This window comes from Zootermopsis nevadensis, unplaced genomic scaffold (assembly GCF_977971745.1).
Source record: "Zootermopsis nevadensis isolate Lab colony 2312 unplaced genomic scaffold, Znev_1.0 Znev_ptg000050l, whole genome shotgun sequence".
Lineage (NCBI taxonomy): Eukaryota > Metazoa > Arthropoda > Insecta > Blattodea > Termopsidae > Zootermopsis > Zootermopsis nevadensis.
Window position 1 is genome coordinate 3,410,385 of NW_028259182.1, and position 27,849 is coordinate 3,438,233.

The following is a 27,849-nucleotide window of genomic DNA, read 5'->3' on the forward strand; positions in this document are numbered from 1 at the left end:
GACGAATTTCTTAATTGTCAGTTCATTACGAAGAAAAATTCTGATAATTTTTTAAATCCGAGAGATTCTGCCCTTGAAGACGAGGATTGTGTCCAAAAATGTATCGAGGATAGTATATTACAGTTAGTATTGATATTTTTTGCGGACTTTATCGATAATCCACCGTAGAGTACAGGAATACCTCAGAGACATTGCGGGTCCGGTCCCAGACCACCGCAATAAAGCGAGTCACACGAATTTTTTGGTTTCCCAGTGCACATAAAAGTTATGTTTAAGAAATATTGCGAGAATTGCCAAAATGTGACACAGAGACACGACGTGAGCATGTGCTGTTGGAAAAATGGCGCCAATAGACTTGCTCGACGCAGGGTTACCACAAACCTTCAATTTGTATAAAAAACGCAATATCTGCAAAGCGCATTAAAACGAGGTGTGCCTGTATAGGATGATGGATAAAGTCCACAGCGACTGTCAGCACTGTTACCAGGATTATGCCTCATGAACATTGGTGTAATAATCCGTGGCGTAACAGCCCTCTGAGAGCCAAAGCTGACTAGCTGGCCTCACGTTCACATGCCTAAGAAGAGGTGAACGATCATCGAACCAGACACAGGGTGACGTGTGGTCAGCACGTCGAACCCCCAGCCATTGCTAGCTTTCATGACCGGATTATGCTACTTATTGTAGCTCCCCAATTTCCTCACGATGTGGCACCGGTCTCATACACTGGTCGAAAGCTCATGAGAAATTTCTTTCCCCGAGACTCGAACCAACGCCTGTTTAAATTTCATTGGCTAGTGGCGACAGTAGTCAGGTAAGTAGTCCGTAGCCATTCGGGCACTGGTTTTATTTGAATCGCTGCCTTATTTTTGTGTATTTGAATTTTTCAAGAACATGGAAATCATTTTTGTGTATCTGACCCTCGTTAGACTCGTAGCATTTAGTAGGACTTTAGGTTCCCCCCCCCTTCGGCGAATACGAACATGGCTGTCTTCGGGGTTGTAACGCCATGTAGTCTGGTAGTAGCGTACTACATGGCGCTACAACCCAGAAGACAGCCATCTTGTAGCACTTTTTTTTACTTACGAGGTGTGAAACTGTGATGTACAATGCCGTGAGAAGTCATGAAAAGGTTTGTTATATATTACGTTGTTACAAAGTTTTTCTCTTATCGGAAACTGATATGTTTGCAGTTTTATCATGTTATCTCTTCGGAAACTTAATTAGTGTTGTTTTAAAACTTTTTAAATTGAAAAGGCACGTCATTTATCAAAGGTTAACAGTACGTTATCTGAAAAAAAACGTGATAACAGCATCGTAATATAATAAAAATAGTAGAGCTTGTATTTTGTGCAGAACCATACTAAGTCGTTTGGATAATACTTTTAGTGCGTGTATATATTTACGTTCTTAATTTTTTTTTGCCTCGTGGCTGACTTATTAATAGATGATGTTATTAAAAGGACTAGTGATTCACGTCTTTATAATGTGAGGTTATGTTTCAGATAACAAAAAGATCGAAACTATAATTTTTTAAAACGAACGCTGTGGCAGCATTGACGAGATTTCGACACGAAAGAACAAAGGCGAAATACATTCGACTGGTATTAAATTTTCATTACTGGCGTGATTTTGTATAAGAATGGAGAAAATGATAAATGAGTTCAGACCAACCTTAATAATAAGAACCACTGGAAAAGAGAGAGAGAGAGACGAAGATGACGTGTGTTCAGAACAGGGATCTGAACTAACCTTGCTGTCTGCTTCATGTTCTTGAGGTCCGAGGTTCAAGACTCGGCCTGGGGACTGGCTATCTTGTCTCAAATGTTTCATGGTTTTTTTCAGTCCTCACAGGTAAATGGCTTCCGAGTTCCTAACTCGCATATTCAAAAGCACTTAGCCAAACAGTCGTGTAAGAAAATGTTTTAATGAAACAAAGAAATTGTGGTTTTTGTTGGTCTGTAAAAATTATAATCCCATTATTGAGCAAATGTAATATCGCTCTGTTGGTACCACGTGACATTTTACGTTTGAAATTGGACTTCCGGTTGTTCGCTTGGCTTCTCAGTAATATTTTTACTCGTCGATCGAGGCTTACTTTTGGAGAAGTAAGTTTGGGGGAGAATCTGTATTCAGTGTGTCTGAATATTTCGTACGAAACCAATTATTAATGAGGGCCATGAAAATAGCAACATAATATTATTCCGATAAGAACACAAAAGTCCCTGAAGAAGGTACTAAGATGTAAGTAAAATAATTACAACTAATATATTTTCAATATAAAAACGTGTTCTTGTGTTTCACAAATAGAATCAGCACATGATAAACGTTAATGTAATAGTTACAAGTTATTATGACGTAAGAATGTAAAATCGCATTTGAAATAAAGTCTAATTGGAACGCATTTCTGATGCCGGGACATTTTAACGAAACTTTTAAAGGGAAGTACTCTACCTATGGGAGTTTTATTTACACAAAAATTCATAAAACGAACTCATAAAAAGTTGACTGTGTCATATCGTTTCCTGTCTTGTACTATTCAACGGATTTTTATGAAAGTTAATAGCCTATTAAATCAGTTCGCTTCAGTTCACTATAACCTCTATTTATAAGAAGCACTAATTAAAGATTATAAATGAAGTTTATGCTCTTTTTTTTACATATAAATGGCTCGTTAAAAACAGGTGTTGAACATAAAGCATACATTTACCCATAACAATAACTTTTACATGGAATGTTTTCCGGTATACTTCTATTAATACCGTGCAAGATAAATTATTTTTGACTGCACAGTGTTCGATATGTTTATGTAATAGACGTTAAGATAAATATTCAAAAACACACGGAAGCATTTAAAAATACGTGTACGGAGTGAATATTAGATTCAAAATGCTTTTCGGTACTCTAGAGCAGTGGGATTCAACCTGGGGTACGTGTACCCCCGGGGGTACGCGAAGATATCTTAGGGGGTACGTGAAATTTAAAAAAAAAAAATATTTTATGATAAACACTGAATAATCAGTAATGTAATTTATTTAATTTATTTTAGATGTAGATTATATACTATGTATAACTCGAATTATACACCAACAACTTTGGGGGTACAAAGTTGAAGAGAAATTATATCTGGGGGTACGAGAACAAAAAAGTTGAATACCACTGATTTAGAGCCATTGTTTTATGGTGAATGTTAGTACGAAGAACATGTAATCTTCATGCTTTTCTGGTTCGTACCAGGATTGTGATGTGATGTCAGAACACGTCAGACGCCATCCAGTGTCTGGTCGTGCGTGAGCGTGGCTGATAACGCAAGAACACGTGTTTTTCTTTGTGTAAGCTCCACTCCATGAAGGTGTATAGGGGGCGTGGAGATTACTTTCTGCACCTCGGAAGTAGTTGGAGATATGTGGTGATATCTTTGAGTTGTCCTGACTGAGGTTTTCGTAGTGGGTGTTGAGGGAAATCTCTTCACCTGTACGGAATCGAACACCAGTTCTCTTAAGTGAGACTCGTCACTTCGCTGACAGATGTTATGGATAAGTGAAAAATGTGTAAATTTTATTTGGGAAACTTTTTAGTGAAAATCTGACGTTTGCACGGAATATTATGATTTCGTGCCGGTAACTTCTGATTCGTGAAATTTGTTTACTGACATTTTACGAAAAAAAAAAATCACAGGTAGAGATTTTATATGTGACTTATTTTATATCGTGATGTGATAGTCAGTGTGACATCGAATCCAGTGGAAGTGACACGTGTCAGACTTATTTCCTCTTGCAATGAGCGTCATGGAAAGGTCAAATCGTCTACCTCAGCCTTGATACCCGGTTCATTGACCGTTATTAAACAGCTAACCAGCTCATCCGAAAAGTGAAGATGTTTCCTACGCTTTGGCTACTGGAATTCAATTTGTGGAAATGAACCTTAATTCTGTTTTTAATCATTCCACACGACGGGAGTGAATGGTTAGCTTCACAGATCAGATACGATTATTATCAGGGATAGAACACCTCTTTTCCTACAGGATAAAATGTTCAGTGAAACCCATTCGTTCATAATATGATGGTAAGATATTGCAGAACTCCTGCTGGGATTGAACTCTGTCCTTACAATAAAATTATAACAAATCTTATTGTTTGTTTCTGAAATTCGGTCTCTTATTTTGAGAGGTGAACATGAATTACAGGCGGTTTCAAAGAAAAATTTCACTGGAAAATAATATTACCTACGTTTAGAAAGGTTTATAACGAAGAACCTCACCTATAATGTTCAGGGTAGTAAAATCTAGTAGGCTACCACAGGTATCAGATGCAGCGTGGATTTAGGAAGCAAGAATTGTGTACAGAATTTTAGTGAGGAAATCTTTCGAAATCTTAAGTATCCTTAAAAGTGTCCCCTCAATTACGCCAGTCGAACTCACACACCATCTCATATTTTATTTATTTATTTAGTGTTCTGTCTGACGACAGGTCCATATGAACAGATCCTTCCATCCTTTTCTCGGACTGGGACCTGTTCATATACGTTCTTGGCATATGATCCAGAAGTGATTTGCCATTGCCTTCTTCTGTGTGTGAATGGAGTAATTGTTGGGATGCCACGGAGGAAAACTCCGTGTTGCCTAGACCACGGCCTTGCCCAACACAAGTTATAAATTCGGGCACCGCCGGGAATCGAACCCGAGACCCCAGGATTACAAGGCCAGCGTTCTAACCGCTAGACCACCTCATCTTATTATTATTTAGTGTTCTGTCTGACGACAGGTCCATATGAACAGGATCCTTCCATCCTTTTCTCGGACTGGGACCTGTTCATATACGTTCTTGGCAGATGATCCAGAAGTGGTTTGCCATTGCCTTCTTCTGTGTGTGAATGGAGTAATTGTTGGGATGCCACGGAGGAAAACTCCGTGTTGCCTAGACCACAGCCTTGCCCAACACAAGTTATAAATTCGGGCACCGCCGGGAATCGAACCCGAGACCCCAGGATTACAAGGCCAGCGTTCTAACCGCTAGACCACCTCATCTTATTATTATTTAGTGTTCTGTCTGACGACAGGTCCATATGAACAGGATTCTTCCATCCTTTTCTCGGACTGGGACCTGTTCATATACGTTCTTGGCAGATGATCCAGAAGTGGTTTGCCATTGCCTTCTTCTGTGTGTGAATGGAGTAATTGTTGGGATGCCACGGAGGAAAACTCCGTGTTGCCTAGACCACGGCCTTGCCCAACACAAGTCATAAATTCGGATACATTTTATAAAAGTTTCACCTACATATCACTTGTTCTTGTTAAAAACTTTTCGATAGCTCTATGGATTGATTCTCTTTTATAATATGTCCAGTCTTGTGGAAAATGTGTTTACTAACATAAGAGTAGTGAACAGAAACCACTCTCTTAGCGAAATCCTTTACTTTCCGTTCATTATCTCACGAACTTATAAAACGTTCTCATACGTGATCAAAGGCTTTCTAAATTTGAGTTTCTTTGTGAGTTTACCAAGAAGACACTGCTGTCATGTTGGTCTTCACGGTTCACTTGCTTGGACGAACTAAGAATAAACTGCATTCTGTTTTACAAGAAAGTTCCCTAGCTATTTATAAACGATAACACGATAATAGGACTTCATTTGGTTGTGCTGTCCGGCACCCGTAGACTTTCAAGTCTCTTTTGTTCTCCTAGTGACATGAACGCGGATGTTTTGAGTCGGTATTGTGAATAGCTCAAATCCCGTTAGGAATGTGTTCGCTGATCTTCCTCTCTCTGGGTTCCATCCGGCACCAAAAGATCTTTACCCCAGAAATACCCAGGACACAAAAACATCTCAGCATCTCCTGTAAGCCATGGTTGATTTATTGATTGATTCTTGTGATATTTAACGACGTTTTCTTCGATTTCGCTGGTTATGTAAAGTTTTTGATGACTGCGTAAATGATTAGAATGGACGTGAAAGGAGGCGGTTGGAACCTATTTTAATACAGGTCTACTAGCCCAAAAATTTGTCTTAAGTGGCTGAGAAAAGCATCAGTCAGAATGATTAAATATTTTCCCCATCTGTGAAATTTACAATAACACCAGATAAATTTTCTCCAAATAAATAAATAATAATAATAATAATGACAGTGTTGGCCGTGATATATTAATACTAATTATACATATTTAAGATATTAGGGCGATAGTTTTATGGCGAGAACTTCGTTTTTACAAGAAAACTAGTTTTGGTAGCTGAGGTTTTAGTTTTCATAAAGAGTTGCTCACTTATCACCCTGATGATGAAGGCAGCAAATACCTTTGAAAAATGTCTGTATATGTCTACGAGACTACGTGGTACAATATCCCAATATCTTAATTTTGTTGGGATTGTTAACATTTAGGAGGATACTGGGCATGCGCAGTAGTTCGGATGAGGGAGACAAGGAATACGTACACAATTTTGGTGGGGAAACCTCATGGGAAAAAAGTTATTAATTCCTACAGAAAGTTAATATTAATTTTACACCTTGAAAACACTTTTCAGTTAGAAGTGAGTTAAAAAAAATATTTCTCTCTCTCTCTCTCTCTCTCTCTCTCTCACCAAATTGCAATTATTCGTCTTTCGTTTGTTTCGATTACTGAACTAAAAAAGAAGATAACGTCAGATGAATTTATTCCGACATAATCTACTCTGTTATATTGAGTAATAATCCGAAGACATAAATTTTGCTGTTCATACCTACCATTATAAAAGTCAAAGATTAAGGGGGCTATTGGAAGGTCAGTCTGTTTAGGTGGCCACTATCGACCGGAATGGCGCTGCTGTTCACTGCGCGCGCGATCACTGCTAGCATCTTGCAGCAGCTCGCTCGCTCGCTCGCTACTCACCAGCGACAGTTGGCAAGGGACGTGCGTTGTGGCTGATAAGGGTTGTTTTTTTTAGGTTAAAAAAGACATTCATCACTTACATGACTTGAATGTCGAATTTTGGGATGGAGGTGGGCGTGCGTAGGGGGGGAAAAGGTCACACCGACCGGGTCAAACAATAACTAACCTTGATATTTTGGCTGGTTTCTTGTGTTGTGAGTGAAGGCGCTGGACTATTCAGTGTGTACAGATAACATCGCCGTTATCAACAATGCCTCGGGGGCTGTCCTCTTCGCCGTTCATGAAGCCATTTGTGGTGTTGGCATTGCCTGGCATGTATCTTTTCTACAAGTACAACCAATATCGTCGTCAACAAGAGGAACAGAATCGACGTAAAGTCACTGAGCGGGAACTGGCACACCTCAACCACAAAATTGTAAGTAGCATTTTCAGTTTTGTTTGGTTATGTATTAGTTTTCTCACTCGCCAGAATCCTATACAACCGATACTTCACTGTTATTTCCATAGTAGACATATTATACCATCATTTCCGAGTATTTTGGATCCATCTTTATACCACTTTTGTTGTACAGGTGTTTCGTAATTACATATCGTGTATTCTGTGCTGTAAACAACGCGGATACCATTGTCGTTCGAAGCCCAAAGTTTTTGTTACCGAGACGTGAGATATTTTTTATAGCTCGCTGTTGATCATAAACAAAAATCAAGCGTACATATAATTGTTACAAATACTTTATTACTGAATGTAAATTAGTCACAAAGAACCATATTAATAGCTGAAAGTGGTTACTGTTGGCTTTCAACGCCAGCTTGAGCGTGGTATAACCATGACCGTCTGTACTAGGCCACTTATGACGTGATTAATACATTTTAGCTAGTGCTGTAGGAAACATCTTACAATATCGTAGTTAGTAGATCGTAATGATTATATACAGTGACCACCCCACTCGCCAGATCTCAATCCTTTGAATTTATACTATTTGAGACGCTTCTAATATATTTAGTTTGTTTACAATTATATTTAGACCAGTTTAGTATTTACAATTTCTGTCGAAGTGCTCTGTTACAATGCAAGACCCAGCTATGGCTTAACAGTGTGTGTTATTGTCGAATGAGAAGGTAAATTGACAATGAGTCCTAATAGGTGAGGATATGGAAGGAGATAGTCGTGATATATAAAAATATAATCTGTTTATTTGCCCCGAGAGACTGAGGAAAAGACGAAATTTGAACTTTGTAGTCTAGAGCAGTGGTATTCAACCTGGGGTACGCGTACCCCCGAGGGTACGCGAAGACATCTAAGGGGGTACGTGAATGTTTTTTTAAAAAAATATATTATTTTATGATAAACACTGAATAATTAGTAATGTAATTTATTTAATTTATTTTAGATGTAGATTATATACTATGTATAACTTGAATTATACACCAACAACTTTGGGGGGTACAAAGTTGAAGAGAAATTATATCTGGGGGTACGCGAAGACATCTTAGGGGGTACGTGAAATTTTAAAAAACATATTATTTTATGATAAATACTGAATAATCAGTAATATAATTTATTTAATTTATTTTAGATGTAGATTATATACTATGTATAACTTGAATTATACACCAACAACTTTGGGGGGTACAAAGTTGAAGAGAAATTATATCTGGGGGTACGCGAACAAAAAAGGTCGAATACCACTGATCTACGGCACATGCGCAGAGCTTTGTCATTGAACTAAACTGCACAGTCTCGGTGGGGGCCTTAACAGGGTCCTTTCGGAACCCGGATAAGTGACACCTTTGCATTTTGTGCGGAGCGTACAGAGTGACACGTCCTGTAACTTTACCTTCTGAGTCTTTCACTTTGAATCCAGCGTGCAAATTAATGACTGAGTGCGTCTGTTATTTTACTCCCAGGAAGTTGAGGTGCTGGAGAGGGGGGGGGGGAGTGTTTTATAAAGTATCCTTTCCGAAAAAAAAAACCCCGCGGCTTGTTACCTAATTTTTAAAATCGCAGCATAGAAAGTCTTGTTCGGGCTTCATATTCGGGAGGCCTGACTGGTGAGTGGTTTTACTCAGTCTGTCCAGGTAAATGCAGATTACAACAAGATTATCTTCGCAACTGAAAGGCTGTGTAAGATGTTATTCTTAAGTTGTATCTTCTTGTATGGTTTTTAAAAATACGTAAGCCTATCATCAGAAAATCTTACGATCGAATTTGATACAGGCTGGAAATTTATTTTTCTAACGTAGGCGTTTTATTCGTTGCCACAATGCTGATTGGATTGATTTATTCCAAAAAAAAAAACATCTCACCCTCAGATATCAGGCGCTGGATAACACCTACAGTTGATAAACCGTCGTCCCTTCATCTCCTTCCTGATATTTACCCTTACAGTCAACATTCACTCTCGAATTCAGTGTCCATCAATTGTATATGTCTCTGATAGATTTATTTACATTTTTATATTCTAAACCTCGAGTGCTGTAGAATTCGACAAGCCTTAAGCTGCAGATTTAACGGCTGTGAGCTGATAAAATACAATAACGCTTCAAAAATAACTTTGTTTCCCTTGCTTGTCGTTACTCAAGAAGGCTACTGGTTAAAATATGCCAGTAGTCACAGACAGCTTAACAACAAACATTCCCACTCCTTAGTTAATTACGCTATAAATATCTAGAAATCTTTTTTTCAAGAGAGTAAGCGGATGGCTTACTTATCAGCCAAGAAATTTTCCATGATTTAAATTCTGTTGATCGTGTTAGAAAATTTAAAGATTAAATCTTAGCACTGGTTAACTCTTCCCTTATTTTATTATTCTACATCAGCTGTTCAAGTTATGTATCATCGAATGATATGTGGTGTGATGATGCATAGATGTGGGTGGATGGGTGATGATTCAGGACGTTTTTTGACAATCTTTACGTACGATGTTCCATGACTAACGCCACGGTGGTCTAGCGGTTAGAACGCTGACCTTGTAATCCTGGGGTCTCGGGTTCGATTTATAACTTGTGTTGGGCAAGGCCGTGGTCTAGGCAACACGGAGTTTTCCTCCGTGGCATCCCAACAATTACTCCATTCACACACAGAAGAAGGCAATGGCAAACCACTTCTGGATCATCTGCCAAGAACGTATATGAACAGGTCCCAGTCCGAGAAAAGGATTGAAGGATCCTGTTCATATGGACCTGTCGTCAGACAGAACACTAAATAATAAATAATAATAATAATAAAGTTCCATGACTAACAAACTACGCCCTCTTAATAGATGATGATATTCCTTGGCGATTATCACCCCCGTCTAATGTCTTCTGGGATGATGGAGTACCTCTGAAACGTCGGAAAATTTCTACCAGGCTACCCGGCGCAACATCCCAGAAGACGGCCGTGAGAACCTGAAATCTCGCATTATAATTCCCATATCCGTAGAAGAACGTATAATCGTTCTCTGATTTAGCATCACCCTGTAGCATATCACCGTTGAATCTGATTTGGAATCTGTGTGAGCTGGAAGGTGAGGCATGCTTTCCATTCTTGGGAAAGGTATTGGACTTCGTTTGTAATACTACCATTCATGTTTAATCTGGTTGTCAGTTGTAACTTCCAGACATGCGCATCTGTCATGAAACTGACTAGCCCACGCTCAGTTTGATTGCTATCGGTCGTACTTGTGTTACGTAATTCTACTGCAGTGAGATTCATTACTGATGCGAGGTAACAACGCGCAGAAGAAATGTTTCTAGTGTTTTGCTGGGTGAATTTCTAGAGAAAATGTTTATGGAAGTGTCGAAAATCGAGAGACATTTTACAGATCTGAATATCATTGTTACATGAAATATAATTAATTAATTTGTAGCTTAAATGCGTCATGTTTGTGTTGATTAAATATATATTTTATTTTCACAGTCTATACGCAAACGTTGTAATTAAATGATGTTGTTAAAATTATATAATATAATATAATGTAAAATCTTATTTACGATAAAAAGCGCCAAAATATAATATTTTATACTACATAATGTTTTAATATTATATAATTTTAACAACATCATTTAATTACAACGTTTGTGTATAGACTGTGAAAATAAAATATATAAAAAATATATATATAAATAATTAAATTGCAATTGAATCTTTATTTATGATCTTACAAAGTATTTTCGGTACTGTCGTAGTTTTTTTGGTTTTATTTAATTTTTTTTATGTCAATTTCTTATTTATTTTAACGGACGATATACCTTTCAAATTTATTTTTAATTTTCTGCAAAATTTTCTGACCGTCTACAGATAATATCGTATTTATATAATAAATATGTATGCCTATGTTTATCAGCATCGAAGAAAGACTACACTCTGTTTAATGTCATTTGTTTTTATCTCCTGTAATTGATGTCTTCCTTCAGTTGATTGCTTTTGTATTTCGATGTAATCCTTGAACATCACGTGGGCCCGTGAGATGATTTACGAAATGACTTGAATCTGTTTTTGCTATTATTTCGTAAGTAAACTAAGCTATGATATAAAATCATCCTTGAGCAGTTTTCTGTTTTTTTTATAAACATCAAATCCCATCACCGTCTTTACAGAATCCCTACACTGGATATTAACCTGGGCTAGTACATTCCAGAGCCATAGATTCATAGTCTGTTTATATAGAATTCTTATCCAATCTATGCTTCTACCATAAATAACATTTTCTTATCCAAATTTGGTAAATCAGTTTATCTGCATTTTTCAACCGAGGGTTATAAATTGAGGAGATATTGTTTTGATGTGAAAAGCAACTGATAATACGTTGAATAATCAGTCGCGGACAGCCGAGAAGGGGTAATCTTCAGCTTGTGGTTTGGGCGTGGGGGTTCACAGACGCTAAAATAGTTTCACGATAATCAATCCTTGTCCCATTTTGATCTGTTTTATGTCATAAACTCACTTGAACCCTGAAGGTTGTGAGTTAGTGTTTTTGATAAATCAAAAACGCTTTGGAGAAGGCATTTCAGGGTCTGATGACTTCTTTGGCAGCCTCCGTATCAACACGTTAACTGGATAGCAGCAGAACCGGTGTATATATAGAATCTGATGATGGAGCCTCATTGTATGCACATAATTCCTTACGTCACTTCCATCGGCCGTGGAGTTGTAAATACAAACTTGAGACTGTTTTCCAGAAAGGGGCTCACTTGCCGCTGTGCAATGTGGGGTCACAGCTGTCCTCGTCAGCTGCAGGGATTAGGGTATGGAACTTGGATGAAGAATATTGTTTGGTTATGTCAAGTGTTAAGATTGATAGATTGATGAGCGTACATTCTGCTCTCAGTAAAATAAATCTAAAGAGTTTTTGGTGTGTGACTTGAAGTCTTACAAAGCCAACTTTTTACTCCAGAAGGTTTTGTGTTAATGCTGTATTTTGATATTAATATTACTATCATTGTAATGAGGTTAGATTATATCTTAATGGAAACGCGGTCGTTAATTGGCCTATGGTGAAATGGTAGTGTCTGAGGACACCTTAAACCGAAACTAGGTGGCTTAAGTGAGGTTTATATGTGAGGTTCTGGTCGTTTGTAAGATCTGAACAACCACAGGACCGCTTCAAACAAGAAAACAACTGCCATGGCAAAGTAAAACAAACGAAGATATTTGTAAACTTTTTTTGAACTTCGCATATGTAATAATAAAACTTGTTACATCTGTTAATTTGAAACGCAAAAAAAAGGCTATGTCAGCGATGAATTCTTTGAATACTTGTTTAGACGATTAAAAAACGTAGTCCGTAGTACTGAGAGAATTCTCAGCATGATTACATGAGAATGGACGTACTCGCACATACGCAATGCAATTTTACAGGCATTCAGGCGGGAATAGATTTCGTCAGGACAACGCCATTCGATTTCCTTTCAATTGTCCTTATCGGCACTGTACGAAGGGAAAGTTTTTGTATCTGCCGTCTGAGGGTCGGAAAAGCGGACCGCTTTTATTAAGACCAAGGAGGAATAAAGTCGTGAATGTCGCATTTGGAAAATATATCGACTCTACAAAGGAAAGAATACGTTCCATTTACCCCGAGGAACCTCTTCGATGAGGGTGGATCTTACCACTAGTCCTCTCCTTTAGGACACACGAAGCCTTCAGCGGGTTAAGTTGATACAGAAGTAGCATTTCCAACTTAAAGTCTGAAGGTATTCGGTGAGAATCGCGGCGTTCGGAGATGATGAGCCACGCAGAATGTTGAAAATTATCCAGCGTTTCGACAAACATTTCAGGTGCCATCTTCAGGGCGAAATATTCCGCTCCTCACTTCCCTTAGGTAGACTGTCGGATAAGCTTTGCAGGAATTAAGTACATTGCATTGTGAGAAGGTCAACAATTTGTTCTTTTCACCCAGTATTGTGATAAATTGAAGAAAAATGAAATAGTCAGGGCGTAAGCCTATAGCACATATGACGACATATGAAATCGATATAGAATTTTGGTTGGGAAGCACCTGCTTAGCGAGTTGTGTTAAAACGTATCGTTCGGAAAATTGGTTTTGAGGGTGTGAACGGGGTTCAGAGAGTTGATGACAGGGCCAGTTATGTGTTTTGTGAACACGGTGATGAACGTTGTGTACAACTGTTGAACTTCTGTACCATCTTGAAAGGAGAGTGATGGTAGGCGGTCCATTGCTTGCACCATCATTTCAGATTGCACAGAAAACAATTTAGAAGGGTGTGATGACCAACTGACGTGTGAGTGGTCATATTTATAACCGGCTCTGTACAAGATACAGCCTCATTCAACCGAAACACTTTCATAAAATTACGCGTCACGAATGGGACCGTGAGGAGTATATATATATATATGTGCTCTTTGCGATTTTAATCCGCAATTGATCTTGATAACGGATCATGTAGGTACTCTAGATCACGTTTTCAAAACTAATTTGACAATGGAACTCTCTTGTTTTTGTAAAAACCCTTAAAATATTCTTAAAATGTTCAAAAATTATACATGTCACGTATTAGAGTTCTTACAATTTGAATCTACATAAATCGTCTAAATTATGAAAATAGGGGTTTGATTTCGTGTGTATACCGAGATAAGACAACAAGCCTTAGAAGTTATGTATCTGAAATTATTTGCATGTTTAAGACTTGATGTAGTGTTGAAGTATCATCGGATGCTGAATCAGTCGGCGTCTGGATTATGTTTTTGTTGAATCGTAACGGGAGGCTATCAGAATTTTCAAGGTCATTCGAATGCCGTATGGCAAACTTGCTTTGTTGAATTTTAATCGTGAGTGTAGCGATTTTATGAACTAAGTTCGTCAAGATTTCGATTAAAGCGTTCCTCGTGTTCTGAGTGGTTTCTTTGTAAATGCATTCGCAGTTCAGAGAGTCACAGAAAATCGGCTCGAAATGTTCTGACTGCACTTACTCGCCAAGGATTAACATTATATTCATCCAACGTACGGAATCTTCGAATAAGCAAGTCTCAAGATTACAGTCGCGTACTGTAATGACATTTGATACTTTCTTTCGGATGTCTTTCCAGTACCAGTTGAAGTTTATTCCACTTCAAAATTATATCTTTTATTCTTTTTTTACTGCAAATATTTTTGAACATAAATTTCTTTAATTGATATTTGAACACAATGTGAATTGGGTACATACGAACAAATAAGTTTTATCTGAGACAACGATAGTGATGCAGAAATGGTGAACTGCTCGTCCTAGGTCCTTTTTATTGGAAACAAATGATCTGAAAACAGTTTTTCATCACTTTGAAAAAATAACACATTTCTTCCGTGGTTTCGGACTTTTGGGACAACCTGTATACCCGGTATAGGATATGCATTATGCATGTTAGACGTAGTTTGTTCTGCATTAATAATGCAATATCGCATGTGGCAAAGTCCCCGCAACACTTGCGAAGTTCAGCTTACGCTACGAAAGACCTGAGTCTTTCTGGCACAGTTAATACACCCCCAAGCAATCTATTTTACTTCTCGCCCTTAATGTCGTCTCCAAAACAGTTTCGTTCATGCGTCCTTCTTCTACTACGCTTAGATTCTGAGGTGCAGAAAAAACCATACTCATCGGGGCTCGAACCCAGGACAGATTTTTTTTTGGGGGGGGGGGGATTTTAGCCAATGTTCCTGTGATGTCTTCTTCGAAAGAAACACGTTTGATTCTGTCGCCTTTCTAAGTCTCCAGTACGTCGTTGCCACAATGCGAGTTCTGAGCCGTCTTCACTCGCCTGGGCTATGCTGTGATCTTGAGTAATGGACGGAGACCTCTACACTAGAAATGAAGTAATGACGATGTTGTGTTCCGGAATGTAACCCCCCTTGAGGACCATTTCTATTTTTTATTGGTTTTCCAGTTAGATGTTTTCTGATATTAAATCTCTTCTCCAAAGTTTTGTATGGATGCTTTGACTATCCCATTCAATCTACATGCCCAGTCCATCAGAAACTCCTGGGAGACGTCTAAGGTCCGTGAAATTATTAATTTCGTGGAACGTAAATCGGGTTTAGACCGATGTCTGATTTATTCAGGTCGTTAATACAGTCGCTAATGAAAATAGGACATTGTAGAATGTCAGACGGTTTCAGGATTGAAGGCGAATGGATGACACTTTATATTTATAAGCCATAAAGGACGTATTAAACACCCAACGATTGTGTAAAAGTTGTTCTATAGTAGGCCTATTTGATTCATTATACAATATTATGTTGGATTGTCTGAAGTGTAATTTATATTTGCAACCTTTCTGAAGTTGGTTGTACAGTCCACGACTGTAATCTTGAGACTTGCAAGGAATCCAGTGAGTCTGTAGCGTTAAAGGCAGACGCCATCTTTCCTCATTCATCCCCTCACCCCGCAAGTCTCAAGATTACAGTCGTGGACTGTACTTTGGTCTGAAAGTTGTCATCATACTGACGTTTTTGTTATAACTGTCCAATGTAAGCATCGAATCCAGGACGTTATGATTGCCAATAAATGTGAGTAGACACATTTCCCGAAACGTCGTGTCTATGAAATTTTCCTCATATAATAGAAACTGTTCAGTGTTATATTACTTTAATATGCACGAGACGTATGTTTTAGTTGTGATGAAATATGAAGGTACCGTATTCATATCGATTTTGGGCACGCGTAAGTTGTAAACTATCTTATGTCACGTTTCATAGAGAGAAAATTGTTCGAAACGTACAGGAGCGAATCCTATGTGATCTATATTGGAAGTGTTATATGTCGTCAATAATTATAAGCTATACTGAAATAAAGCAACGTAACAATTATGGACAAAACCATGTATACTTATTTATAAGAAGAAAGTATGTCTTTTGTGACAATCCCATTAATCAGAATGATAAAAATTCTATGATAAAATATTAACAAATCTGTTAATTGGAAACAATTCATCTGTTTATATTTATTTATTATTTCAGTCTATACGCAAACTTAGTTTTTTAAAATTTAAGAAAAAATAACACCTACGCCCAAAATGGAAAAAAAAACGTAATGAAAACATCACCAAATGGAATCATATTTGAGTTTTAAGTTATTAGATATTTTACACCTGATGATGGTTTTATAAAAACTGAAACATGTTGTGTAAATGTTCCAAAATGTGAATCGATCAATCGATATGGAACATCAATGATATTTTATTATCTTAATTATAAGAAATTTTAAATATTGTGATAAGACGGATTAAAATAAATAATTGTTATAATATTCACAATATGACGCAATTACACTATCTTAAAAATGTTGTTGTTAAAATTAAAATTTAGCGCTTTTCATCGTTATTTCGATGTTACAATTTCAGCGCTTATTATTTTACGACATGTTTCGATGCTATTGCATCATCTTCAGGTCTTTTGTTTTTAACAACAACATTTTAAAAAAACTAAGTCTGTGTATAGACTGAAATAATAAATAAATATATACTGAATTTTAACACAAACATGACGCATCTAAACTATAAAAATAAATTCATCTGTTGTACGTGGGAATTGTAAGATGTGTCTGAGTCACTTACATAACTCAAGTATTTCTTTATTGTCAAGATTTGAAGAGAATTGTTTCTTCTTTGTACATGAATTGTGACAGGAGAGTATTTTTATATTAAAATACAGATTGATCACAAATTGAAGTGTACTTTTGTTCAGGACAAGACTTAACTCCACATCAATAGCATATATTTATATGTACAGTAAAACCCCTCTAGTTGGACACCCCTATATCCTGGACACCCCTTTATATTGGACACTTTTAATTGGAACCGGCGAATATCCTATAATTTTACATGTCCACAATACCCTATATCTTGGACACCCCTTTTGTTGTAAGTTGGACAGGTTCATGCACTTAACTTCGATGCTTTTCAGGGAAAGTTTTTCAGTTACATATTTTGTTATTTTGAATTTCTGACTGATGAATGCCTCCTCTCTGGAGGATTATCTTATGAACATTGAACCCATCATTGGAATGCATTGCATTCTTTTTTCTGAACCCTTAACTGGACTACAGTATTGCAGAAGACACAGCTTTAACTCCGTCAGTACTGTGCTTGCATTTGAGTTCAGACTGTTAACAGAAATGGAATTATCTTTTTGTGATGGGGGAGCGAAAATTCGTGGAATTAACTTTAGAAAATGTTATTGAGGCTGGGGTGTAATGTGCAATGCATGGGAGTGGGCTTAAAAAGATTATTATTAATACTATTGTCATTAATTCTTAATTCAAGTAAGAATACAATAGTTAGTGTAAGTAAATAGATTATATTTTCATTAGACCTCAATCTGATTTTTCTCTTTCCCTCTATCTTGGACACCTCTGTAAGTTGGACACATTTTCGTGGAACCACAAGTGTCCAACTTAGAGAGGTTTTACTGTATATTAGTACGAAAAATTTCAGTAAACATAGAAAGATCATAGTTACGTGTGCACCAAAGTTTATGGCAGTAGACTTTACAGTTGTTTCTAAAAATGTACCATAATTTGGTAATTAACATTGCGGAGACAGGATTTAAAACCTCCCCTTAAGCTGCAGTTGAATTTCGATAAAATTCCTACAGAACCGAAAATACATAAAATATATATTCGTCACTGTACTCGTGCTGTATGTATTTAATTTAATAAATTCTAAGATCGAAATGTTTAAGCCCGGATATTTTTTAGACTGATGTGACACTGGTCTTCGGTGGTCTACGTGACTTTTCTCCTTTCACTGTGTTCAGGGTCCGTGGATCGATGATCACGTAACCGAATTAATATTGGAATCAGCTAAACCGTGAATGTTGTGCGTGCGTGTCTTTTAGAAGAGGGCGTGACTCGATCCCATGAAGCTGTACATGGGTTATCCGACATGCTAACCTGCATAAATGAATTGTTTTGCAAAAGTCAGGAAACAAAGCACATCACATGTGAAAATGGTATTGGTTTATGGAATATATGCAAAATTTAAACATTTGTTGCCTTATTGTTTTATGTTAAAACGTTGTTAAGATATTGTAGGTGCGTCATATTGTGATTTTATTTAAAATAGTATTAAAATATATTAAAAATTGTCCGTCAATCACAATAAGAGTCAATAACCAACCTCGCTCAGATACGAATGTACTTCTGATATCTCCTCTTACATCTTCGATATTACTTCTCTGACCAATATACGCAGCATTAACATCACTCCGACAATACGATTACATCAATGTTATATAACACATCAAATAAGTTGATACAAGGAAAACGAAGAAATGATAAGAAAATTAAAAATTAAAAATTAGTAATTGAATTAAGAGTTTATAACATACACCTGATGACGGCTCTATGAAAGCCGAAACATGTCGAGAATGTTCCATATGTAAATCGAGTACTCGATACGGAACAAAAGATAATATTTTAACCATCTAATTATCTTATATTACTTTATTGTGATTGACGGACAATTTTTAATATATTTTAATACTAATTTAAAACGTTGTTGTTGCTATAATCATCATCACACCCCATTCAAAGTGTCCCCCATGAATCGAAGTCAAAAACTCGACCTATAGATTTGTTGAAGAGTAGCTCATAGAATATATGCTACGTTTAAATGTATTATTATGTAGTTTTACTATATTGATCCCTCTCGCAGATCGCCCTGTTTCGGATTGCGTGTTCGAATCCTGCTTTACGCATCGCGTTAGTGCTCTGCTGTGTTGTCTCGTGACGTAGCAATCCCCAGTTCTGGAGTACTAGCACATGAGCTCTGTTATAGTGTACACAGCTTGAATAGAACCACGTACCAGGTTTTATGGAAATAGGATAGACCACCTCATCTTATTATTATTTAGTGTTCTGTCTGACGACAGGTCCATATGAACAGGATCCTTCCATCATTTTCTCGGACTGGGACCTGTTCATATACGTTCTTGGCAGATGATCCAGAAGTGGTTTGCCATTGCCTTCTTCTGTGTGTGAATGGAGTAATTGTTGGGATGCCACGGAGGAAAACTCCGTGTTGCCTAGACCACGGCCTTGCCCAACACAAGTTATAAATTCGGGCACCGCCGGGAATCGAACCCGAGACCCCCAGGATTACAAGGCCAGCGTTGTAACCGCTAGACCACCGTGGCACTAGGATAGACCTAAGCTAGATTAATAACAGGAGAGCGGGTAGAATTTTATAATGAGGAACTTAAAATTGTAGTCTTCGCCTAATATTAATAGGATAGTTAAATCAAACAGGAAGGAGTCATATAAAAATTTGTCATCTTTGAACTGAGAACAAAGCAGGAAATGTAACTCTGCTTGTGAGAGAGAATCTAATAGATCCCACGCTGTATTCAGACAGAATAAACGGGGTAAGTATTTCAGTAAGTAAATTACAAACAGCATATATTTTACGTAAGGTGCTTTAGATACATAAATACTTTGATATTTCGCAATGATGTATTGGTAATTATGCTTCGGATATTTGACAATTGGACTTTGTACTTAGATATTTGGTAATTATGTACTTAGATATTTGAATAATTAAGTACTAGGATATTTGGTAAGTTTGTAAATAGATTTTTAGTTAATTATGTGATTCGAGATTTGGCTTCGACATTTTGAAATTACATTGGCGTACTTGGATAACTGGTAATTAAGTACCCAGATGTATGGTTGTTACGCACATGCATATTTGAGTAACGAGTGATGTTCTCAGGTAGAGAACATGACACTTAAGTCAGGCAGTTCCGTAACAGCTTAATTATTTAGGGACTCATGTCAGTAGGAGGTTAAGTGGTTATTATTTAGGTGGTCACTTTGAGATATAGGTAGCAAGATCCTGTGACGTGTTGTTCTACTAGCAGACCGAAAAACGTAGTGTCTCTTCTAACTTGACGTTAACTTTACTGTCAATAATTTTTCATTGCAAGTTATAAAATTGTCAGTAATGACAAAATATATAAATGAATGACGGTACTAACGACGTAAAGCAACAAAGACGATTGAGAAATGCCTTCGTACTAAAGACGAATGTTCTCCACTTAAGCATGCGCACAACGTCATTTGTTTACCGGGCAGCTTAAGCTTACTTACTTACTTAAATCTCGCGTACAGTAGTTAAGTAGATAACTTAGTCACGTACCTTGGTTGTTAGGTAAAGAGGCAAGTTGAGGTTCAGCTGAAATTTAAACTTATACAAAACGACACCTCAACCGATTCTGTAAGATTTCTGATTAAATTTCTATACACTTTTAAAGTTGTAAAGTCCTTTTTGAATCACCTGGTATAATAAATCCTGTTTTATTAACCCTTGTTCAAGAATTTAATCTTTCCATCTCTTTCTGTTATTACCTTTATTTCTTTTTACGTTTAACGTCTGAAATTCTGTTTCCTGAATGCCTACATTTACTTAGATATTATTACTTCAATTTTGCACTTAAGTAGTTACTTATTCAGTCAGGCACGTATTTTTGTTTTCCAATTTGCCTTGCGGAGCATTACGTCAGTGTCTCGTTAGATATGTTCACGATCCGAAATTAGCAGAATTAATATTTATTGATCAGTTATATTGAAATTTCCCGGGGTTAACATCCCTTAAAATTATGCCCTGTGTTGCCAAATTTATAATACCCTCGATTTTTTGAAGCTTTTACATGGGAGTCAAACCGGACACAGAAATCATAGGAGAACAACATAAACATAACCCTGAAATTAAATTCATTATAACAGCAAGAAAATACGAAGATTAAATAAATTAATAACACAAGTTTTAAATATAAAGCCAGCTGGATCCAACGCCTTGACATAATGCAAGGAGACAGGTTTCCGAAACTATTAGATCTACCAAATATATGGATAAGGAAATCGAAGAAAATCTTTAAGGAGACTGTGGGCAGAAGGAGGCTAGAATGAGAGAAGATGTCATCAGATGTCAGCAAAGTCGATAATTCAGAAGAGATTCGAACCGACTATCTTTCGAATACACTTCTTGAGCTCTGCAAACATCATCTTGTCATGTACATACGGCCCTTATGTGAATAGCAGGAGATTGTAGTTGAAATGCATGAACGTTGTGAGTGGGGGTTATTCCCTACAGAGCTGAAGACAGTAATGCATTGGATCGTTGAGGAGAGGAGACTCTTTCTCTCTCTGGGAGAAACAGCGTTGGATGTTAGAACTGGTACAATAATCAACTCTGTTGAATTCATCTCACGCAAAACGGTGCTTAGACTAGAGAAGGTTCTACCACTTTGTAGAATGAAACTGAGTCTCGTTTGTACTACGGCAATTTAGCAAATGTGTTAGCTATTTGGTCCGCGTTCTTTTAATCTGATGGGAGAATTTTTAGACGAGGTACAGCTAACTTTGATTGATATAGCTTTTGTCATAGTAATTTAAATAAAATGATAAAATTAAATTAGTATGGTTTTATTGAAGGGGATAAAGTTTCACTGATTTGTAGATCACGAGTAAAAAAAATTATATTGTGTACAATGGTCGCGTGAATCTTCGAGTTATTTTCCCTGATAATTAAGATGACTGCATGCAAAATGGAGATGTCATAATAGTGAAACTACTTACGTAATATTACTTGTTATCTTTCTGCACGTTCAAGCGGCCATAATATTGTACTTCGTCAGCCCTCGAATCTTCTGCCCGCCCCCAGAAAGTGCGAAATATGGAAGGGAATTTTTTTTAATCCTGTAGAAGCTCCCAGAAGCCAGCGCACGGAGCACGATGACGTCACTACCGACAGGGAGGCACACGTTCCCACTCCGTAGGTCCGCAAATATGGTTAATTTCGAGAGACAATGTCATTTTTATTTTTTATTTAGTGTTCTGTCTGACGACAGGTCCATATGAACAGGATCCTTCCATCCTTTTCTCGGACTGGGACCTCTTCATATACGTTCTTGGCAGATGATCCAGAAGTGGTTTGCCATTGCCTTCTTCTGTGTGTGAATGGAGTAATTGTTGGGATGCCACGGAGGAAAACTCCGTGTTGCCTAGACCACGGCCTTGCCCAACACAAGTTATAAATTCGGGCACCGCCGGGAATCGAACCCGAGACCCCAGGATTACAAGGCCAGCGTTCTAACCGCTAGACCACCTCATCTTATTATTATTTAGTGTTCTGTCTGACGACGGGTCCATATGAACAGGATCCTTCCATCCTTTTCTCGGACTGGGACCTCTTCATATACGTTCTTGGCAGATGATCCAGAAGTGGTTTGCCATTGCCTTCTTCTGTGTGTGAATGGAGTAATTGTTGGGATGCCACGGAGGAAAACTCCGTGTTGCCTAGACCACGGCCTTGCCCAACACAAGTTATAAATTCGGGCACCGCCGGGAATCGAACCCGAGACCCCAGGATTACAAGGCCAGCGTTCTAACCGCTAGACCACCGTGGCGTGGTCACATTGCGTAAGGCATAAATTGTCCTCCACTTGTCATCATCATCATCGTCGTCTTATAGAAGGATTATGCCAAGACTGTTTTGGATCAATTTTTTATTCTTTATATTTCGTTTAATATTCACCATACCGTTGAAATTGTGTTATGCGGTCTGTATTTTTATGTCATAAAACCTGTATATTTGTCGATGAGCCATGTTTTGAGAGAATCGATAAATTTCGAATATTAGTTTAGAACAGGGCGGATGTTAGGTTTTTCTTAAAAATTTTAGCCCAATTCTTCGAAACCTATTATAATTGAAGTCTGTGGGGTTGAAGCAGGTAGAGGTGAAGAGAGAGGAGGATGAGAGAAGACAAAGAAGAGAGAAAGAAGAAAGTATAAGACAACGAAGTTATTGCTTTTTGTCTCCAGCATTTCTCAGGATCTTCGTCCCACAAAAAAACCTGAACTTCTTCAGATTTACTTGGGGTCTGAAAGGGGTATGTTTTATATACGAGGCGCGTCCACAAAGTAAGTTTCCCACTCGTCCCACAGCTAGCAAACCTTATATTGCGCGAAGCGACTGTGCGTACGTGATAGAGCAATGACGTAGCATGGCGCATGCACTAACGGCACGTCACGGCGTTCTCACAGTAGCATCGTTGCAGCTGTTGAAGATGGAGGTTCTTATTCCAGCTCCCGCCGACTATGAAGTGCGGTCAGTGATAACGCTAGGCCGCACACGGCTCGACGGACAGCAAGTCTCCTGCAGGAGTTCAGCTGGGAGGTGTTTAATCATTCACCCTACAGCCCGGACCTCGCTCCCAGTGATTTCCATCTTTTCCTACACCTCAAGAAATTCCTGTCCGGTCAGCGTCAGCGTTTTGAGAATGACAGAGAGGCGGAGATGGTTGTCACACAGTGGTTCCAATCCCAGGCGGCAGACTTCTACGACACAGGTATCCAAAAGTTGGTCCCACGGTATGACAAATGTCTCAATTCCGGTGGCGAATATGTTGAAAAATAGCTGGACACTTGCTGTATCTGTTGCAATAAATATTTCCATGAAATTGTGTTTTGTTTCTGTAAACGGGCCCAGGGAAACTTACTTTGTGGACGAGCCTCGTATATCGCAACCGAAATAAATGGTTTTGTGGCACAACACCATTTCTTTTATTTATTACCCAGAGATTTATGCGCCATTACAAGCTAGATAACCACTTTTCTTTGTCGGGATGTATCAGTTTATTTGTTTGGATTGGAAGGCCTGGTTTTCGTGAAATGAATGATTTCTCGTCTTATGACTTATTTGGTTGAACAGATAGCGTTGTTTAATCTGCAAATGTTAGGCCAAAATTCTGTGGGGCCGAATGAGTCGGGAAGATGATTATACATGATGTGTAGGTAAGGATTTGGATGGAGTCGATTGTGCCCTGTTTAAAAATGTCTATCCCTGCGTTTATCTTGACCACAGAAGATGGAATAGTCGATAAACAGGTCAGGAATTTAGCAGGGGATCTCCTTAATGCAAGTTACTGCTACGTGGTCATTATTGGTTCCAGTTATAAGATGTCTGGAAAGGTCTGGTGTGGGTTGTGTAATGAGGGTTGCTGCATTTATCTGACTAAGGAGTTCTGTGTAGTATCATATCGTTCGATATTTCCGCGCCTGTCTTTTAGACTACGATTGTGAGAACAGACAGACGTTCTGTCCGTCCACTGCTTGGACGGGATGAATCTGCCAAGTTATCTTATCCTCAGTCGCTTGGAATTAGGGTCGTACTGAATGGGTTGCAGCGGAAGGAACAGAGTACTTTTATAAATCACGGGTATTATTATTAATTAGCTTTAAAGTACCCTCACACATTCTGTACATGTTATTATTATTTAGTGTTCTGTCTGACGACAGGTCCATATGAACAGGATCCTTCCATCCTTTTCTCGGACTGGGACCTGTTCATATACGTTCTTGGCAGATGATCCAGAAGTGGTTTGCCATTGCCTTCTTCTGTGTGTGAATGGAGTAATTGTTGGGATGCCACGGAGGAAAACTCCGTGTTGCCTAGACCACGGCCTTGCCCAACACAAGTTATAAATCCGGGCACCGCCGGGAATTGAACCCGAGACCCCCAGGATTATAAGGCCAGCGTTCTAACCGCTAGACTACTAACGCTACTAGGCAAAAAAGAATTCCAACAATATTGGAAACACATGATTTTCAACAGCATTTATCTCTTTATATTTCTGTGTTTTGCGTAATGATATTTCTCCTGCGGCCCTAGACTCATGGGATTTTTAGTATTTATTGAATGTTTAAAAAAAATTATCTTCGACTATTTTGCTTGTAATTTCGTACCTCTGTCGTCTTCCGACACGCGTCTAGTGCCGACTTCCTTATTTCCTTAACACGAATTGTCCTTGGTTAGAGGATCCAGTAGTTTCACGACGCTGCAGAGAATGTACGGACCAATAAATATCAGTACTCTCGATCGGGATTCCAACCCGTGATCAGCCAATAAGCTTTCGCGTCTTAACGTTAACACCAGAACTAGAAATCAGAGTTATGTTACACGAGTTTCAGATGCAAAGTATTGGATAACGTTAACACTCGGTTGAAATGAGTTTTAGAAAGGAATTATATCAGAATTAAAACATTCGTTTGGCTCTATTAATATTTTCTCTGTTTCATTATCGCTTGTATATTTATTAAGTTAAATACGGTAAAAAAATACGAGTTAACACGGTAACAGCGTAGAAGGGGTTACATGAAGTTTATGGGACCGGGAGGGGGGGGGAGGACACGGGAGGAAGAAATCGCTAGACGAGGGTTGAGCTGAGTATTTGCACTCTTACGTGCGCTGGATAAAACAAAGCAAGTTTCTTATACAAATACGTACGAAAAAGCCAAACCGTCTTCATCTTTTTAAACAGAATTGGTATTTTTCGTATGCTTCTACAGTGTTTCGAAGGCCTTGTGTAATTGGATTTTTTCTAATTGTTCGCATATATCTTCACGCGTATAATCGAATCCACGTTGGTAAAATCTGCGCTGAATTTGCATTTATTATACGTCTACAGGCGAATGATTGTGACATTGGTTAGCTTTATAGTTCACACTTACGGAATTGGCAGGTTCAGTGTGGCGAAATATGTACACATCTAACTGGATAAATGCCGACAATGTCGGGAATTTTATCAACAGAATTGTCTCAAAGTATTGCAAATGAAAAAAATACAATAATTAAAAATTACATTTGCTATGGTAGAGGAATCTTTGAAAGCATATTTAGATTTTTATATATCTTGTACACGGAAGGCTTAAACAATTTTTAATTTTATATAAAGATTTTTTTTTGGTAATTTATAATCTTCCTGTTAGGGCTGGATTAGCTTACAGTGTAATTTCTGGATTATTTAGATTTCCCTCCAAAACTTCCCAGCAAGGCTTGGATACAGAATTGTAAAATTAATTCTGCATATATCTACCTGCGTATGGTAACGTATGATATCATCAAATTAATGTCAGATATTACTTTTTCATAGCGTGTTAATTTTGTATCGATTATTTGGTACTCTAGATAGTCGTTTGTTTTCAATTAAAAATGGCTGGTCTCTGATGTAAACTTTCTGCCGAACTCAGAATCTCACATTTTGATTTCAAACTATAATCAAGTGACTAGTTCGGTCATTGCTATCCCTTGATATATATTTGATGGATATATAGAGCAATTGAATTTGTAATTTCAAAGAGTTTTATTAGGGATTCGTTCCATAGGCAATGTTTTTTTGTTTACGTCAATTGCTTTTATTTGGTGCGTGTGAATTTTATAAGATTTAACTACTCCCCCCCCCCCCCCGAAAATTAATAACAACAAAATAGATCCAATGAGTTCAATAGTTCCTATGGACTTTTTCCAACGTCTCTTAAAACACAAGATATCTGTTTGGCTCCTTTTGGAACTGAACCGGGTTCGAGCCTAGCTCTTGAAGGGGCTTAAAATTTAAGTTCTCTGTCTTCAGTCCCTTAACAGATCCTTATACTTTCAGTTAGAAAGTCGAACATAGCAACAGAGTGGTTAGTATTCCTTTGTTTTTAAGGAGTCCTGTTTTCAAATCTCGTTTACCGACGTTTCAGAGGTGGCTTACGTACCGTCCTGATAATGGAAGCAGCAAGGATCTCTGAAACGTCGGTAAACTTCTACCAGACTAGACAGAGGTAGAACGCAGAAGACAACCATCTTCAAGTATCTATTAAAAATATATTAAAAATTTTTGCCGTCAATCACAAATATAATAATGTTAAAAGATTAAAACATCATTTAACGTTCCCCATCGAGTACTCGATTACAATAGGAACTTACACGAATAGTTTCGGCTATAATTTAGCCATCAACGGGTGTTATGTAGTTTAAACTTATCACTGAATTACTGATTTTTATTGTTTTTTATGATTTATAGTCTTCATTTTCTGATGATGTTCTTGTCCATTTATATTGTTTCTTCGTTCGTTGTATTATCACAGGTCACTATTAGGTTTGTATTTCGTATTTTGTAGTGACGTCAATATTTTGTGTAGGACTGTGAAGTAAAGTTTTAATTTTATCAATGACAATTGAAAATAGAATATAGAAAACAAAATAAATAGTAAAAATAAATCATGTGAACTTACCCAAGAAGTAATATCGTAATCGTATAATACAACGAACGAAGAAACAATATAAATGGACAAGAACATCATCAGAAAATGAAGACTATAAATCATAAAAAACAATAAAAATCAGTAATTCAGTGATAAGTTTAAACTACATAACACCCGTTGATGGCTAAATTATAGCCGAAACTATTCGTGTAAGTTCCTATTGTAATCGAGTACTCGATGGGGAACGTTAAATGATGTTTTAATCTTTTAACATTATTATATTTGTGATTGACGGCAAAAATTTTTAATATATTTTTAATACTTATGAATCACAATATGACGCATTTACAATATCTTCAAGTATCTAGTTCATTATCCACCAATTTCTGGGTTTTTTGATTATGAGGTTAAGCTCATAAGTTAGTAATTAATATCGCTATAGCATTACTGTAGTTAGCTACTCGTTAGTTACTACCAATACTTTCCTT

The 27,849-nt window shown here is 37.6% G+C and overlaps 1 protein-coding gene across 1 annotated transcript in view; it reads left to right on the plus strand.

Annotated features, from left to right (window-relative positions):
- The first annotated feature begins 6,845 nt into the window (after window positions 1-6,845).
- LOC110840797 (uncharacterized) overlaps window positions 6,846-27,849 on the plus strand; it is an 89,109-nt gene continuing 68,105 nt past the window's right edge. Inside the window, exon 1 of the mRNA XM_022086054.2 lies at window positions 6,846-7,277. Coding sequence (XP_021941746.1) covers window positions 7,113-7,277 — 165 coding nt within the window. The 5' untranslated portion in view covers window positions 6,846-7,112. The remainder of the gene's footprint in view (window positions 7,278-27,849) is intronic.